The sequence below is a fragment of the Ctenocephalides felis genome, unplaced genomic scaffold (genome assembly GCF_003426905.1).
Source record: "Ctenocephalides felis isolate EL2017-DRISC unplaced genomic scaffold, ASM342690v1 CF-g0.4_SCAFFOLD_00845, whole genome shotgun sequence".
NCBI lineage: Eukaryota > Metazoa > Arthropoda > Insecta > Siphonaptera > Pulicidae > Ctenocephalides > Ctenocephalides felis.
Genome location: NW_020536999.1, coordinates 88,418,164 through 88,437,629, shown reverse-complemented (window position 1 = coordinate 88,437,629; position 19,466 = coordinate 88,418,164). Strand labels below are relative to the sequence as shown.

Genomic DNA, 19,466 nt, shown 5'->3' with positions numbered 1-19,466 from the left:
AAATCGTCTTAACGGGAATTCAAATGTTTATAAATCTTGATATATCTTTACTACTGCAGTCAACACTGTTTATACTTGTGTGCAATCGATTCAATTTGTAATTACATAATTTACAACTTTATAAAAATGTATTACAAAATATTTGTTTTCAAAAATAAACATTATGACATGTGTCATTCTCATTTATTCGGATGTCCAGTCTATTTTGATCCCACATTTGTTCACCTATGGTTGTCAGCTACGACCGTAATTAGTTCCATATTCGCCCACCATTGTCGCTGTACCCATTCTTCTTTAAAAAAAAGTCCCTCTTATGAATTAATTAGCAATCTGAGAGCATCTAGAAATGACTTTTTGCACGCCTAATAAATTTTTACGTCTTCAGTTATTACAGTTTATAATTTATTCATACTTGATTTTTTTAATTACAGATCCGTATCAGATGTTCGGGCCCACCAGCTCCAGACTGGCGAGTTCAGGTAAAAGATTTTGGATAAGATTTCTATTTTAATAAAATAGTAATAAAATATAAATTAGTAAGATACTTATTGTAAATATTTTATCTTTAGATAATATATTTATGATAAGTATCTTACTTAGTTTGAGACATAACCTAAACGTCGCCAACTGATCTATCTTTTTGTTTTTTTTATTTTATCTTTGATAGCAAGTTTACCGTCTATTTATCTTTTTTATTACGAAACGGTGTCTCGGAGTGAATTTATGTAAACACCTTGTGTATTCGACCCTTACATGGTGCCCCCTTGGGTAAAAAAAGTGGCAGTAGCCCTGATTGACTGACTGACCACCCCTTACATTGTGACGTCATGGATTAAGTAAATATATGCACGCGCGATAATAAAATAAATAATATTTTTTATGTTGCAAGTCATAATATAAAATAAGATCAGTAGAGACGTTTATTTTTGATCAAATATTTTTTGTTTTTTTTTAAACAACAAATATGACGTGATTTTGAAAATTTAAAATATTTAGGTTGGCTATAGTGTTTTTCGAACTGAAGATTGTTCAGACTGTTCGAAGTAAAAATTTTTTAGTTTTAAATTTAAACTAAAGATTTGTGTAGTGTAAGTTGCAAGCATAGAACCGAGTGCACTCGATGAAAAACCGGGGACACACGAAGATGTTGTGCAGAGGGTTTCAAGGATAGTTAAACAGTCGGAACAACAATTAGAGAAAATAATAAAAAATAGGAAATATAAGATTAAAAAGACTAATAGAAAACCACAAGAGTCAAAGATTTGAAGAATTAGTTAAAAAAAAATTGATATTATTACGATAAGAGTCATATACTAACAGAGCAGAATTTCGTTTATTAACGCAAAGGGGGTTTAAAATGATAAATACAGATTCAGCAAATTTTCTGAGGTTACCATTATTTTTCTCATGTAATATAATAGGATTTTTGGTAATGAAAGTATGGTTTAAACTAATTACATGTTCCGAAAACATTGTCTTATACTGATTTGGATTTTTCGAATTACAGATGTGCTTGTTCATTCTCTTGTAGATATATGTATGTATATATATATATATATATATATATATATATAAATTTTTATATTTATGATCCGAGTGCTTCGACTTTAAGTATATAGGGGAGTGCGGCGTAGCGTGTGATTCGGCCAATATGACTTTGAGTAGGAGACATTGGTCCCAGAAAGAAGAACATTGTATTCGAATTATTCACGAAACATTTATTCCGACATCGAAACAGAATGATATACACATTTATATATATATATATATATATATATATATATATATATAATATAAATTGTGAGTCATATCGCTAAAAATGGCAAATAAGCGCAGTTAATCTATCAACAAATTTTAGTCAAATCATATTTTCTGACAAATATCTGTCCAAATTTAAATTTCTTTAAAAAAATTTACAAAAACAAAAATTTGTTTTACTTAGCCTCATATAATTGCCTATAATTCGATTACACAATATCAACTTCCAAAACCTAACCTCCAAATGGCACAAATGTGTCACTATGTCATTATAACATTTGTTCGACTTGTGCACGTTTTGACTCTAGATCTGTGTCATCATTTAGTAGTTGACACACAGATAAGAAGATAATTGTTACTAACTGGTAGTGCATGGCATTGTGCCTTAAGCCAAATTGCTGGAAATTTTAATAAAGCTTTAAATTTGAAAACTTTGAAAAAATTATGTTTTGAGATTCTCGAAAAAAAAATACTTTTTGCTTTTTTTATGTTCTAAATTTTTTTTTTTTTTAATTTCAATAAGTATTACAACTGTTAAATTATTAACATCTAGTAATATTGATAAATAATAACAAATTTAAATTTAGATTTTTTCTTAAATCAATAGCGCTGCTTAGCTGTTTTAGAGGCAAAATATCGAAGCGCGTAAGCGCCGCGTTGCGAATCTCTATAAAATATCTGATAACTTGATATGCATATGTCTAAATATCATTTTTGGTCGCACTTTTTGCTCTGTATCTTTGAAACGGCTGGGCCTGCCTTGTCCAAAAATCAGCTCGTCTCCTTACTAATAGGAATCGAATGTTTTTTGAATAATACAAATCGGTTTATCCGCGTTGTTGAAATCGTCGACGAAAAATTGCATCCGCATATACATACATTTTTTCTAAGGTATGCTAAAATGTTCAGAAGGTTTTGAAACGCAAAGATATATAAAAATTTACATTTTTGTTTTTTTTTGCAATTTTTCGATTTACATATTTTCAAGTACATAGCATAATTAGTGCGTTTATAAAAGTTCCAATATATTTCCAAAACATTTTAAAATAAAGAAAACATTTTTTTCAAAAAGTCTTTTTTTTTGAAAAAAAAAGTAAATTTTTGTCAAAAATTTATAGTTTCTCAAAAATCTTATTTTTTCAATGTAAAATTTTTTCAAAAATGTCAATCTTTTTTAAAAACAATAATTTTTGGTACGGGAAGTTCTAGCAATTTGCCTTAAGGCACAATGCCATGCGCCCCACTAGTTAGATTTTATATAATAACATTGTTCAATAAACTATTTCATGTAATATTAAAAATGATCACAATGATAAGTCGAAATCCTCGTATATAAAAATCTTAACACTATATGCATTCTATGCTGTATTTATTTTCTTGTAAAAAAGCGACTTAGGGGGGCATTTGTATAAATATATAAATATATATACATCGTATCGTGCCGAGGTCATCTAGGGGGGCGCACAGCTATTAATAAAAACTGGACGATCATTTGTTCACGCACTTTTAGCCTCCGAAACATTTATCAAATCTGCACTTGGATGTTGTATAATTTTTTGTCTGCCTTTATATATATATATATATATATATATATATATATATATATATATATATATATATATATATATATATATATATCTTATATATAAAATTCTTCTGTAATGGTGTATGAAAGGTAATCTTCCTAAACGATTATTCGGATTTTCATAAATCTTTCGGCAGTTAAGGGAATTTTTAAGGTTTGTTTGATTTATAGAAATATAGTTAGATTGTAGAAATAAATGAAAAAAAATACAAAAAACCGCTTATAATTGATTGACATTGAAAATATTTGAGGCATTGTTTGACATTAAAAACAAATGAAGACTATCATTTGCCAAACATTTCCATTCACTTATAGGCTAAGATAATATTAAAATATAATATATTTTTGATTATGAATAAGAAAAATGTATTGACTACCTTATTATTGCCAAAAAGCAGCTGAGATGTGTTAAAAATTAAAATAATATAAGATTTACTGTCAACATCTGACAGGTGATGCAGTCTGCGCATGCGTATGTCAGTGGTCGCACATCAAACTTAGCCTATAATTCACTTTGACTGATTATTATTTTTTAACTTTTAAATGCAGTCGTGTTTTGCCTTACTTTACTAAATCACGATACAAAAATAATTTACTTATTCAAACAATTATTTAGAAGTTTCATTGTGTCAAAAATTTATATGTTTAGCACTCCATGGATACGGAATATTTACTCAAGTCAATAGAGTGGTTTGGTTCTGAATTTTTTTACTATGCTCCAATTTGTATGAAGTTTTGGAATTAGGTTTATCTTACTATCAAGTTCAAAAGTGAAAATAATTTAGACTCCTTTGCCACTTCCCGGGGGGATGACATCCCTCTCTGTGGTGTAATTTTATTATTTTCAAGGTGATATTGTACCTTTATCGCGGATACTATATATTAATTCTTTTTGAATTCGTTATACTATTCAAATGACTGCATTTTCTAATTCGTATATCATATGTCATAAATCACAAAGGCAGACGATGAATTTTTGTGTGATAAATTTGGAAAATCGATGTTTTTGTCCTGAATAAACAAAAAATCATTTATTTATACATCTACATCTACATGAATAACTAAACATTTTGGATAACCCTTGGCATTAAAATAAATTGAGCTATAGGAAATAAATTTGTTCTATAAATTTCACTGTATGATTTTTTATACAATTTTATTGAACATATTTTAATATTTAGGGATAATTAAAGTGTTAACTGTGGGAATTGAGAATCATCATTTTATTTGAAGCAGTTCTACATTTAACATCACTCATATATTTGTGTGAATAGTAATTCGAAAAACAATAATTATTATTTTTAACTGAACGGTGTAAATATTAGTATAGGATATTAAAAAAATGTAGATGTGGGTACAGGACAACGTCTGTCGGGTCATCTAGTATATATATATATATATATATATATATATATTGTGGGGGGCACACGAGTCGATAATAGAGATGATTTAGTGAAAGGCTAAACGGCAGAGCCCCCCTGTAAATGGCAAAGCCATCAATTACCGAACAGTTAGCCTATAGAATCATTGACTATACTATATAGGGATTCGTGTTACATCCACACTTGCACATAGTCAATGGACGGATCATTGCTAACTTCATTACGTACCAACATTGGGAAAAAATGATACAAGTACATTTTTCTTACTAATAATTTAATAAACATTATTGTTTATGTTCAAATCTTAGGTGAATTAATTTGTAAAAACTAGTTCATATGTGCACTATTCAATCTAGGATCAACTAAATATTCCATATCCAATGCCAGACAAATGAATTTTTAACACATAAAACAAAATTAAGTAATAGACTAACAAAGGCAGGTTTGGCTAACGTTTTACTTATCGAACTTGTTTTTTCAGTTTATTTAAAATCACTAATATTAATATTTCCATAAACATTGCGTCTTCCATTAGTCCCTTTACAATGACCCCACCCTCTATGAAACATTATCAAACATATTTTCGTATGAAAACTAATAGAGCGCCACGTGTCTCGATGCCCGAATACTACGGGGGCCCCCTTGATTCCTGTCCGTCAGACACGCGACAGTTAATGTTCCTTCTAACGGGAGTCTTAGGACGAGGCGGCCCCCTTAGAATGACTTTTGATTGGTGGGTGTTGCTGTTGACACTTTAATAGAGTGAATAAATTTATATTGATAGGAGTGGGATGAAAATTTTAAATTGTGAATTATATAATATTTTTTATGTCCTTAAAGGAGGTTATGTTTTAGCCAGAAAATTCGATTGACTAGATTTATGGTTGCTCGATATTCCAAGTCATTCTAAATCGTTTGACTCCGAAATTGGAAAAAAGAGTGCGCGTAAGGTTCACAGGCGATTGGAGTAAAACTTATTTGCTACTGTACAAAATGGCATTTAAGTAAAAATAAATACATCATATAACAATTTTGAATAATGTTTATTAGTAATATGGTAACACTCGTGATGCACACATTTATTAGTGTCAACCATTATACACATTTATATAATGATAAATTCTAAATTATATATTTATAATAGCATTAAAAATATGTATAATATCTAAAAACAATAATGTAAATAATGTCATACTTCAAATATGACATGATCGGTTTGTCATTGTAATTAGCATTTAGTAATGAACCTTCATTAGAGAAATGAAGTAATTGCTGATTAATAAGTTCTATAATATTTGTTCACACAGTTGATTATGTTAAACAACGCCTAAACAAATATTGTTTTTGCAAATTCACTCATCATGTAATAATTGAATTTGTTTGAAGAACTTCATGTAATTAAAATTAACATACATTCATTGACTGATGGTATTTTTTTACTTTTTCGCTGGCGATATAATCTCATTCTTTGAACAGCTGTTATGTCTGTTTTGCCTAAAAATATTTTTATTAATAACTTCAAGGATTTATAGAAACTACGAATAATATAGGAATAATTTCTAATCAACAAACTTACGTTTAGTACACGGCACAAATGTTTAATTTGTTTTATTATTTTCAAGGAACAGGGTAAAATATTCTTCTGATTCAGGCAATTTTCATTAAATCAAGATTTGTACTACGATGTAACTTTAAAATGTTTATTTATCTATGCCGATTTCCTTGTTGATATCGGCACACATACAACGTTGATGCCGGTACGCATCACGACAGATCTCTATTCGCATACGCGACGACTAATCACAATCGACCAGAATAGAAATGATATCATCGAGAGCGGATGACGAATCATTGGCACTCGACTCTTATCTTATCTTATCTGCCGTAACGCACTTCCGTTGCAGTTGTACGGATTTACACCCTAGTCGCGCCTAAAGAAGTTTTACTTCAAAAAAATTAAGTGAGCCAAAATGTTACTTTTCTTCTCTCACATAAATTCAATTTCAATTTATAACCTAACCTCAAAATTGTATCTACATTTTTTATCTATTACCCTTATCTAAAATTTCATCTGAAATCAGCGACCGCAGCGCCCCAACAGTTCGTTTCGCGCACCTGGTCGCTTTGTTTTAATTAAAATTAATTTCGAATTCCAATTTACACCTGGCCAATAAATATGTTTAGTAACCGTTAATAGCACGAGCCCCGTTTTTGCATGCGGCCCCCATGTAACAGTCAAGGGGGCGTCAGTGATTTGGATAGAAATGAATATTAATTACTTTGACCGCCAGGTGGCAACTTTTGATTTTAAGGGTTAGAAGGTAATTGTTAGAAATAAATTAAATTGAGATAAATAATTATAGTTTTGGGCTCAGAATTTGATACGGTTTTAGTTTTTGCAACTATTATATGGAACTAGGTGTAAGTGGTATTTTGTCGTATGTAAAGTGATCATAGTTTTATTAAGTCAAAACCGGGATATTCTCAGATAGGTAATTGTAATTTTATTATCAAGTAACAGAGAACGACAAAACATCTAAATCCAGGGTAAATGATGTTTTTAGAAAACCCGGGACACAAGGTGGAAATCCGAAACTGTTCCGGCCAAATTGGGACGTATAGTCACCTTAGTCTTAATGCAAGTTGCATGAACTTCCCGATCAGTTCAAATTATCTACTTCATGAATAAAAATTTAGATTTGGCTAAGGAAGTAGACTACGTGAATGAAAAATTTTTACACTTTTCTACCAATGATAAAGAAATGGCTTGCACGATCGTCTCCCAAAACTAATCACCATGAGTTCCTACTGAGTTCTATGAAATGGCTTTTACATTCATACACAAACTTTTTCAACTTTTTGTAGAGTAAGTTATAGTAATCTTTCAAAAATCGAATTTTTTGCATATCTTTACGTTTGAGAGTTTTATGAACATTTTGGCATACCTTAGAAATAATGAATGAATGTGTTTATGTGTGTGTTTTGTGCACGGATCAACCGATTTGAATGGTTCAAAAAACATTCGATTTCTATTGATAGGGAGATGAGCTAATAGTTTTTGGCAAAGACAGGTCCAGCCGTTACGGAGATAAAGAGCAAAGTGTGCAGAAAATAGAAATCGAGTTTTTGAGAGAACGGAGCATCCGATTTGAATGATCTAAAAAATATTCAATTAGTACCGATTGGGAGAAGTGTTTATAAGTTTTTGACAAAGGCAGGCCTAGCCATTTCGAAGATACGGAGCTAAATGCGTAAAAAATTGCAGTTTTTGAGAGAACTAAGCGTCCGATTTAAATGATTCAAAGAACTTTCTGCTTGTCTTAACAAATAATTGATTCTGGAAAAAATTTGTTTCAACTTTTTTGTTCAAAAAAAAAAATTTGTATATCGAAAATGATTCAGATTTCATTTTTAATACTGACTAAAGTTCTAATATACTTTAAACAAATAATTTCAACGGTGCAATTCAGTTTATATAATTCTTATAAATATTAGGCAATGTTGCAATATTTATAATAATCTATTTGAAAACATTCAGTATTCCTCGAACATTTTGTTACGGTACGGGAAGTTCCAGCAATTTGCCTTAAGGCATGATGCCATACACCGCACTAGTTTATATCTGAAATTCTAAATATTCTTTGAATATTTCATTACGGTGCGGAAAGTTCCAGCAATTTGCCAAAAGACACGATGCCATACACCACTAGTTCCATTTTGGTGTAAAACTACTAAGCATGACTTGAAACTTCTGAAAGCATGAAACTATCAATTTGAATTTTCTAGCAAATACACAAAACCTCTCATTCGAGATGGTTAACCTGAAGAATCCATTTCAGTTTCCTTTTCTCTCCATAAACTGGCCCATTATAATCTTTTATCTGTTGCGGAACCCTTTTATGGGTTATATTCTACGAATGTTTCATTACGGTGCGGGAAGTTCTAGCAGTTTGCCTTAAGACACGATGTCATACACCACTAGTTCTATTTTGTAGTCTAAGAAATATTTGAAACGCTTAGAAAACTTTAAGTTAGCAAGTTGGATTTTCTTGTAAAAACACATACATTCTCATGTAGAATGTTATCTAGAAACTTAGCCTGTAGAATCCATTTCAGTTTCCTTTTCTATTATAATCTTCTAGTTAGTCCATTATAATCTTCTATCTGTTACGGAACCCTTTTAAGAGGGTCGTCCAAAATGTGTTAGTTCATTCGGCGTGCGCGAGAGGCGTGACGGTCGCATGACAATCCATCATTCCCTCATTATTCAATAGAGCGCCCCCTTCGGCGACTTAAATCTGGAGTCATGTTAGTGTAATTATTGATCATTTGTTAAAAGGAACACGGGCGCCCCCTTTGGAAAATGATAGTTGGTTATGAGTAATAGGCCTATTGTAAATGACTCATGAGTCAACATTGTTGCCAATTAATGGTTTAATGGATTTGTTTTGTTGGCCTATTGGCAAGTTGGTTAATAAAATAGCAATGTAATTTCTGGTAACTTTCTGGAGGACATGCTTATGTTTTTACCAAATTAGATAATCCACAACATTGTCTATTATCTACTAAATTATCTCATTTCTCATCCACCGTCGTTTTCCTTTCCCCAGGTTCAGGCCAGATTCAGCTCTGGCAATTCCTCCTGGAGCTGCTAAGCGATTCGACGAACGCTGGTTGCATCACGTGGGAGGGCACCAACGGCGAATTCAAGCTGACGGATCCTGACGAGGTTGCCCGAAGATGGGGCGAGAGGAAGAGCAAGCCGAACATGAACTACGATAAATTATCCAGGGCACTGAGGTAAGAATGATATGGTTTACTTTGAAATTGGTATTGGATATAGATTAGTAGTCTAATGATAATAACCGTGAAGATATTATGGGACTGACTAAATACTGTCGAAATGCCATGTATGCAACTTTACTCATATGTTATTATGTCATATCACAAAGATGCAGTCATGATAACATAGTTTTTTTGACATTTGTGCGTTTTCTGGGTTAGGTTTTATGTCTAAAACTCCTGTCTGCACAGCAAGCACATGGCATTTTGACAATATTAACTTCCCGTGGGGTAAGTTGTTGTAATCGTCCAAAAATCGAAATTGAAAATTTTTACATTTCTTCACGTTTTGAAGGTTTCTGAACATTTTCGCATACCTCAGATAAAATGGATGTGTGTGTTTGTGTATGTATGTATGAATATATGGATAAAATTTTTCGTCCACGTTTTCGGGCGCACGGATCAACCGATTTGAATTGTTCAAGGAACATTCGATTCCTATTGATAGAGAGATGTGCTGATTAGATTTTGCGAAGGCAGGTCCAGCCGTTTCGGAGATATCGAGCAAAGAGTGCAGAAAATAGAAATCGAGTTTTTGATAGATTGGAGCATTCCATTTGAATAATCGAAAAAACATTCAATTCGTAATGACGGAGAGAAGTGGTGATTAGTTTTTGGCAAAGGCAGGTCCAGCGGTTTCGAAGATACAGAGCTAAATGTGCAAAAATTGCAGTTTTTGAGAGAACTGAGCGTCCGATTTGGATGATTCAAAGATATTTCTGCTTGTTTTAACAAAATTATTGCTTTTTGAAGAAAAAAAATTGTATCAATTTTTTTTTCAAAATTTTTTTTTTTTTGTATATCGAAAATAATTCAGATTTTAATTGTAATTCTGACTTAACTTCTAATATACTTTAGGCAAATATTTTAAACTTTTCAATTCAGTCTATATAATTCTTATAAATATTAGAAAATGTTACAGTATATATTTATAATAATCTATTTGAAAACATTTAATATTGCTCGAATATTTCGTTACGGTACGGGAAGTTCCAGCAATTTTTTTTAAGGTATGATGCCATGCACACCACTAGTTTAGTACCGTCTTGAATGAGATCGCTACGTATCATAGCCCTGCCATAACATTGGTCCTATATTTTTCAACGTTGGTATCGCTGATACATGATGCAACGCAGGATCAAATTGAGTATGTTCTTCCTATCACAAAACAATATCAGCATTTATTTTCTAATATTGTTATTTCTATCTATGTAATAATAATAGTAAGTAAAGATAGATCTAGAATAAAATAGTGTTTTCCAAGTGATTGCGCCAACCTAATTTTCTTATGGAATAACGTGGCAAAGGCAGGTCTAATTAAAAGTGCCTCGCATTTATGTCGTATTGATTTTCGTCTTTATATATATATATATATATATATATATATATATCTGTCAGTTATCTGATCCGATCTTGTTTTTCCGGGCAGACCCCGCCCCCTCGCATTCCAATCCCCAGCACCTAAATCCCTCCAACCAATCCCCAGCCCTCCATCCCTCTCCTCTCTCTTTCTATCTCTGCGTCTCCGTCTCCGGTGGATCAATCTTTCGGCGCCGCCCACCGACGCCGCCACTTCCCGGAAATCCGGAACAAAATGGCGTCCTTCCTGTGTGTGCGGCGCTAGTCTCTCACCCTCCTCTCTCTTCTCTCCCTCGTGTGATAAGTCACGCGATAAATGTATAATATATATATATATATATATATATATATATATATATATTGTAGGGTGTTCGTGTTGCCTGATGAGTTCCGCGAGTTTAATTAAAAACAGATTGGTATCTGGTACGGAACTTTATGCAATTATTTTCCATTGCCATTTATTTTATTTATGTATAATTAAATTTGTAATTTTTATTTCAAAGATAAACTAGGTGTAAGTAGCATTTTGCCTTAAGACAAAAAAAATTTTATGAACTAGATGTAAGGGGCCATTCAAGTATTACGTAAGCTCTATAGGGGGGCGGGGGGTTGTTGATTTGCTTATTTTTTTGACATGGAGGGCAGGGGAGACTGGATGATAATTACGTCATAGGTAGTATTTTTATTTTTTTACATTAATTGCAAAATGTTTACGTAAGCATGGGGGTAGGGGGCAAGAGCTTTGCTTACTTTTGCTGACAAGGGGGCTGGGGGGTAAATAATTGTAATAAATCTGCTTACGTAATACTTGAACGTTTCCTAAGTGGTATTTTGTCTTAAGACTAAAAATGTACTAGCCCAGTCATTCAAGCTTAAATTAGGTAAGAATCTCGGAATTAGAGATACATAGCTGTAAGTCTGTAAATACTTGTATATTGACATTTAAAAGTTGTCTCAAAACCTACATATGGTAGGCTGTACGTACCATATGTAGGTTTTGAGACAACTTTGAATTGTCCATATACAAGTATTTACACACTTACAGCTGGGTATCTCGAATTTCGAGGTGAACTTACTATAATGACTGGACTATTAATTATTACCCTAACGTATGTAGGTTTTGAGACAACTTTTTAGTGTCAATATACAAATATTTACAGACTTACAACTGAGTATCTCGAATTCTGGACTATATATAATTAACTTCCGTTTTAAAGGTTTCTGAACATTTTGGCATACCTTAGAAAAAATGGATGTATGTATGTATGCGTGTGTGTGTGTGCGGATACAAATTTTTGTCGACGTTTTCGGGAACACGGATCAACCGATTTGAATAATTCAAAAAAACATTCGATTACTATTGATGGGGAGACGTGCCGATTAATTTTTGGCAATGGCAGATTCTGCTGTTTTGAAGATACGGGGCAAAAAGTGTCAAAAATTGTAACTCAGTTTTTGAGAGAACGGATTGTCTGATTTGAATGATACAAAAAATATTTTATTGTATTGATTTGAATACTTCAAAAAACATTCGATTTCTATTGATAAGGAGACGTGTTAATTAGTTTCTGGCCAAGGCAGGTCTAGTTCTTTCGAAGATACGGGGCAAAAAGTGCCAAAAACGGTAACTCAGTTTTTAAGAGAACGGAGCGTCCGATTTGAATAATTCAAAAAACATTTTACTTGTATTGGCGAAATGAAGAACCTATTAAACGTTTGAGAAGGCAGGTCTAGCTGTTTCGGAGATTTAATGAAAAAAGTAAAAAAACACTATTTGGCGGTCAAAAATGACCATTACACATATGCACATCAAATTATCAGATATTTCATAGAGATTTTAATAATAAGTACAAATTTTAGTTTCCATTCCTTTTGTACTCTTAATTATCCGCTAGACCGCGACGCGGCGCTTACACGCTTCTATGTTTTGTCTCTAAAACAGCTACACAGCGCTATTGCTTTAAAAAATATTTCAAAGTTTTCAAAATATTTCAAAATGCAAAAATAACTCAATTTTTCTTAAAAAGTTCAAATATTTTCAAAAATTTCAAAATTATCAAAAATGTAATTTTTCCAAAATTTTAAATAAATTTTAAAGCTTTTAAAAATGTTAAATTACATTAGGCAAAAATGCCATGCACCACTAGTTTATTGGACTTAATAATAATAACTAATGGTAATCTGCTCGAAGACAGGTCCATGTTATGAGAGCCAGCACAAATAAATAATTCTCTTGCTCTTCGTTGTTTGTCATGCCCATTACCACTATATTCTCCCCCCCTTTTTACATGTAGTTTTCTTACCCAACCTCTGCTTCCATGCTTCTTGATCCTGTGCTTCGTCTTTCAGTTCCCTGTATTTTCTTTCTTCGTGTAAGTTGTCAATCATTTGCATTCTTCTTATTGGACTTAATAAATAAGAAATCAATTTATTAATTTATGATGGATTTATGAGTATACCGAGTTTTGCAAAACATGTTAGTTATATTCGACAAATAGTTTAAATATTGCAAAACTTGTTTGAAATGTGTTATTTGTTGTGATATAATTGTTTTGTTTTTCACAATATAATTAATATTTGCTCAAGGTCAAGTTGGACCTTTGTGCCTCGCCCTGCTCTACATATATACTTTTTTATTAAATTTACTTTAATTCATCGAATGTTACTTGAAACTTCAAAAAGCAGGTCAAAGAAGAAATACTTAATTCATTTTCTATCTCTCCTCGCAGAAATTTGGAAATTTTGTATAAGCTAGAGTAGTATTATTTACAAGTAGGAGGATTAACCCAATTTTTAGTTAAAATTTATTATTAAACCAATTGTCGTATGCCTCTAATATTTTAGTATTTTTATTAATACCAGGAAACCTATCGCCGTACAAAGTTTCACAAAAAAAGTTCAATAATTAATCAGTTGTGTTTATGAGTAAACCTAGGCGTTGTAGAGTTTTTTACTGTTAGATAAAGTTGTAAATAATTCAATTTTGTTGAATACATTATTCATATAATCCATAATCAATAATCACAAGCGATACAGGCACAACTACCAATTCCATTCTACATATCTAAAAGCTAACAAATACAACTCTTTTTATGATTATTATTTTTTCCTAATTAATTTAAAAGCGCCACCGTCGCATGTGTTTTTTCCCCGGAACTAAATGATTTCCCCGTCGGCGCGCGTGCCGGACGACCGGTTCCGCTTCCGGACTCTCTCGGGTTCCGGGGGCGCCGGATAACGGATAACGGATACCGGATTCCCGGAACGAAGACAACTCGTTTCCAAACGGCGGACCGACGGACGAACGTGACGGACGCCGTTAATAATAATAAAACGTAACGGTAACGGATTTTTGGAGGTGGATGGAATATTAGACAGTTTGTTACTTTTGAATCGTTTGGTTAATATGAATAAGGTGTTAGAAGAATTTGTGCAGAATTAAATGATATACAACTTTGTCTAACATCATAAGACCCTAAAACAACTATCTATACTCTTAAAGCTCAATAGAACGTAAAAAATGGTGGCAGCGGTTACATATGCCAAAAAAAGAGTGCGCGTAAGGTTCACACGCGATTGAAGTAAAACTTATTTGCTACTGTACAAGATGGCATTTAAGCAAAAACAAATACATCATATAACAATTTTGAAAAATGTTTATTAGTAATATGGTAACATTCATGATGCACACATTTATTAGTGTCAACCATTATACACATTTATATAATGAGAAGTTATGAATTATATATTTATAATAGCAATAAAAATATGTATAATATTAGAAAACAATAATGTAATTTAAGTCATGGTTCAAATATGACATGATTGGTTTGTCATTATAATTAGCATTTAGAAATGAACCTTCTTTAGAGAAATGAAGTAATGATATTCGTTTACACAGTGGGTTATGTTAAATAACGCCTAAACAAATATTGTTTTCCCAACTTCACTCATCATGTAATTGTGTTTGAAGAACTTCATGTAATTAAAATTAATATAAATTCATTGACTGGTAGGATTTTTTTTTTACTTTTTTGCTGGCGCTATAATATCATTCTTTGAACTACTATAATATCTAATATATAGAAATAATTTCTAATCAATATACTTAAGTTTATTACACGGCACAAATGTTTAATTTGTTTTATTATTTTCAAGGAACAGGGTAAAATATTCTTCTGGTTCAGGCATTTTTCATTAAATCAAGATTTGTACTACGATGTAACTTTAAAGCGTTTATTCATCTATGCCGATTTCCTTGTTGATATCGGTACGCATACAACGTTGATGCCGGTACGCACATAACGACAGATCTCTTTTCACATACACGACGGCTAATCACAATCGACCCGTACAGAAATGATATCATCGAGAGCGAATGACGAATCATTGGCCCTCGACTCGGCCGTAACGCACTTCCGTTGCATTTGTACGGATTTACATCCTAGTCGCGCCTAAAGAAGTTTTACTTCAAAAACCATTGCTTTAGTATATCTTACATAACTTCCAAACCATTCGAGTCGTTATTAATCAGCAATTACTCTAGTGAAGGTTCATTTCAAAATGCTAATTACAATGACAAACCGATCATGTCATATTTGAAGTATGACTTTAATTACATTATTGTTTTTAAACATTATACATATTTTTAGTGCTATTATAAATATATAATTTATAATTTATCATTATATAAATATGTATAATGGCTGACACAATAAATGTGTGCATCACGAGTGTTACCATATTACTAATAAACATTATTCAAAATTGTTATATGATGTATTTATTTTTACTTAAATGGCATCTTGTACGGTTGCAAATAAGTATTACTTCAATCGCGTGTGAACCTTACCTGCACTCTTTTTTTTAAATTATAATTCTCAAACAAAACACTAATGATGCACAAAAGACGATGACAAAACGTATTTGTCACAGTTTCCTGTTCTTTTTGCATTCGATTCAATTTTTCATGGAAAACAAAATAAATGATGGAAAACGTCAGATAATGTCATTAGCGTTTCTTTTGTTTCCAGAAAAACCGAAAGAAATAGGGGGTGATTTTGAGGTTATATTTATGGCTACATGTGTATTTCTGTGTGTGTGTGTGTTTGTGGATAAATCTTAAAGGGCATCATATCTAGTAAAAGGGACAAGATACAGTTTTCAAACCATTTTTAATGTTTGACCTTGCAACGACCTTCAGCTAATAAAATGCACTTGGACTAATAAACCCTGTGGAACACCTAAGCTAAAAATTTTACACCAAAAATTCCTAAATGAAAATAAAGCTTAAACTTTATGCTAAATTTCATAGCCAAATCAATAGCTTCACGCGATTCCAAGTTATCGCACATAAAACAAAAATTCGTACCACAACGACATCATGCAACACTGATACCAATTAAATTTTTATTTCTGTCTTTACACCTTATACACAAGTTATATGTGTAATGTATGTATATGTATAAATACACAAAAAGTCACCAGTATGTATGTACATGTATCCCCTTTCTCAGAATTCTATTTCCTTCCCCAAAAATCAGGGCTGGGCACTGAAACGAAAATTCCAAAATAAAATTGAAGCCTAAACTTTTGGCTAAATTTTATCCTAAAATACCAAACTAATAGCTTCACGCGATTCCAAGTTATCGCTCATAAAACAAAAAACCGTATCACAGTGACATCATGCAACACTGATACCAATTACATTTTTATTTCTGCCTTTACTCTGTCTTTACACCTTATACACAAGTTATATGTGTAATGTATGTATATGTATAAATACACAAAAAGTCACGAGTGTGTATGTACATGTATCCCCTTTCTCAGAATTCTATTTCCTTCCCCAAAATTTAGGGCGGGGCAAATCTAATCAATGAGCAATCACGAGAACACTAACGAGCCCATTAGGGCACCCAACCCTCAGACGTCGTAATTATAATCAAAGAAAATATCTAAAAGCCCTCTTTTGGGAGTGAAGGGAAAGTAATAGGGCATGAGGAAAAGTGTTGCCACATTCATACTAACTGAATGGTTTCAAATTTTCTAGATAATAAGAATAGTGTATTTTTATTTATAGGGAGGATCTAAACTATAAAGAATAATTGTTTGTCAGTAGGGTTTACTTTCGTTGTATCAATCGAGAGCCCGTGTCTCTGATCCATAAAGAGTAGTATGTATTTATTTATCTTTTTATTGAGAGTCCGTGTCTCTGATCCATAAAGAGCTTTTGTTTGTAAGTGGACTTTGTCAGTGGAATTCTTTTTATTTTTTTTAATTGATATAAATATCAGTAGTATGTATTTTTTTATCTCTTTAGTTGAGAGTCCGTGTCTCTGATCCATAAAGAGCCTTTGTTTGTAAGTGGACTTTGTCAGTGTAATTCTTTTTATTTTTTTAATTGATATTTGTTATCAGAAGTGTGTATTTTTTTATCTCTTTAGTTGAGAGTCCGTGTCTCTGATCCATAAAGCGCTTTTGTTTGTAAGTGGACTTTGTCAGTGGAATTCTTTTTATTTTTCTAATTGATATTGTTTATCAGTAGTATGTATTTTTTTATCTCTTTAGTTGAGAGTCCGTGTCTCTGATCTATAAAGAGCTTTTGTTTGTAAGTGGACTTTGTCAGTGGAATTTTTTTATTTTTTTTATTTTTTTTATTTGATATTGTTTATCAGTAGTATGTATTTTTTTTATCTATTTAGTTGAGTGTCCGTGTATCTGATCTATAAAGAGCTTTTGTTTGTAAGTGGACTTTGCCAGTGTACTTTGTCAGTGGAATTCTTTTTTCAATCGATATGCCAATCATCAGCATTTTTCTTCTTCCTAGTCCTTTTAGTCCTTTTATTTTATCTTAGACGACGTCGAGTAGCAAGCACATGAGTCCGGCCAGTTTCCTTTTCTTTTTATGATTATCAGTAGTGTTCTTTCGTCTACCTCTCTTCTTGGAAACTCTCCAGGCAGCTGTTGCTAGCATTTCTTAGCGTCTCTGTGACTCTGATTCGCGCAGAGCTTTATTTATCTCTTGCAGATCTAATTTCTTAGTCAGTACAGTTCACATCTCTGATCCATTTACCATCTATGTCTTTTGCCCAGGTACCACTACGACAAGAACATAATGACCAAGGTCCACGGAAAGCAGTACGCCTACAAGTTCGACTTCTTCTTCCTAGTCCTTTTAGTCCTTTTATTTTATCTTAGACGACGTCGAGTAGCAAGCACATGAGTTCGACCAGTTTCTTTTTTTTTATGATCATCACTAGTGTTCTTTGGTCTACCACTCTTCTTGACAACTTTCTAGGTAGCTGTTGCCAGCCTTTTTTAGGGTCTCTGTGACTCTGATTCGCGCAGAGCTCTATTTATCTCTTGCAGATCCTATTAATTAGTCAGTATATTCCACATCTCTGATCCATTTACCATCTATCTTTTACCCAGGTACTACTACGACAAGAACATAATGACCAAGGTCCATGGCAAGAGGTACGCCTACAAGTTCGACTTCCAAGGTCTAGCTGCTGCCACTCAGCCAGTGTCCGCCGGTGGTCCTGCTTCGTCGGCGGACGCCTACAACAAGTACACGGATGCAGCCCTGTTTTCCTATCACCACCACGTGTACGGAAACGCGGCGGCGGCGGCAGGTACAGCGGCTGGTGTCTACCACCAGCACCACTCGGGGAACGGTGGTTCGGGTGCCGGGGCTGTTGGAGCTGCGGCGGGTAAACTGGGGCTGGGACTTGGGGGGCATCATCATCATCACGGGATGGGGGCGGCTGGAGGTAAGGAAGGAAAAGATTGTTATTAAAATCCGACTTGATAATTTTAACCCTTTCCACTCGCGAATTGCGAGATTTACATGAATGTTGCGACAGGAGCGGTAGCATCCGAGTGGAAAGGGTTAAGACATTTTTGAATGTTTGAGAACAGATTGGGGAAAAGTTATCATCGAGGTTTACTTAAAAACAGCTGAACCGATTTCAAAAATTTAGAAGCCATTTGATAAAACTTGTTAAGGACTCGCGTTGATTAGTTTTGAGAGACAATCGGCCGAAGCGTTTCTTTAGAAAAGTGCAAAAAATGTGTAATATATACACACACACACACACACATATATATATATATATATATATATATATATATATGTGTGTGTGTGTGTGTGTGTAATGATATCGATGTAATGGGTTAGAAAATCCTAAATGGGGCGCGAAAATCGAAGATTAGACTACTTGAGACCTGAAAGTGGCTCAAGTATCTTGGGGGAAGGGGTGCTCCCTTGCACCTCCGAGGGACGATTGGGGCCACTGAAAGCTTTTCAAAACGATATATATATATATATATATATATATATATATAAATGTATATCTCTGCTTTTGAATAAATTCATGTCACCGCCAGACAAAGTGGCGGTTTCGAGTTCTTTATCAATATTGACCTGTAGATTTGTATTTTATATTGTAAATGGCTTTTTGAGTTTTTTGATTGATATTTTCAGTTTTTGTTTGGAACTAGTGGTGTATGGTTCAAAGACTGAACTTGTTAATGGATAT

At 32.9% G+C, this 19,466-nt stretch overlaps 1 protein-coding gene across 1 annotated transcript in view; it reads left to right on the top strand.

The window, feature by feature from the left end:
- LOC113362873 (DNA-binding protein D-ETS-3) overlaps window positions 1-19,466 on the top strand; it is a 46,399-nt gene that overhangs the window by 19,301 nt on the left and 7,632 nt on the right. The window contains exons 4-6 of the mRNA XM_026605369.1: window positions 432-479; window positions 9,336-9,525; window positions 18,358-18,698. Coding sequence (XP_026461154.1) covers window positions 432-479; window positions 9,336-9,525; window positions 18,358-18,698 — 579 coding nt within the window. The remainder of the gene's footprint in view (window positions 1-431; window positions 480-9,335; window positions 9,526-18,357; window positions 18,699-19,466) is intronic.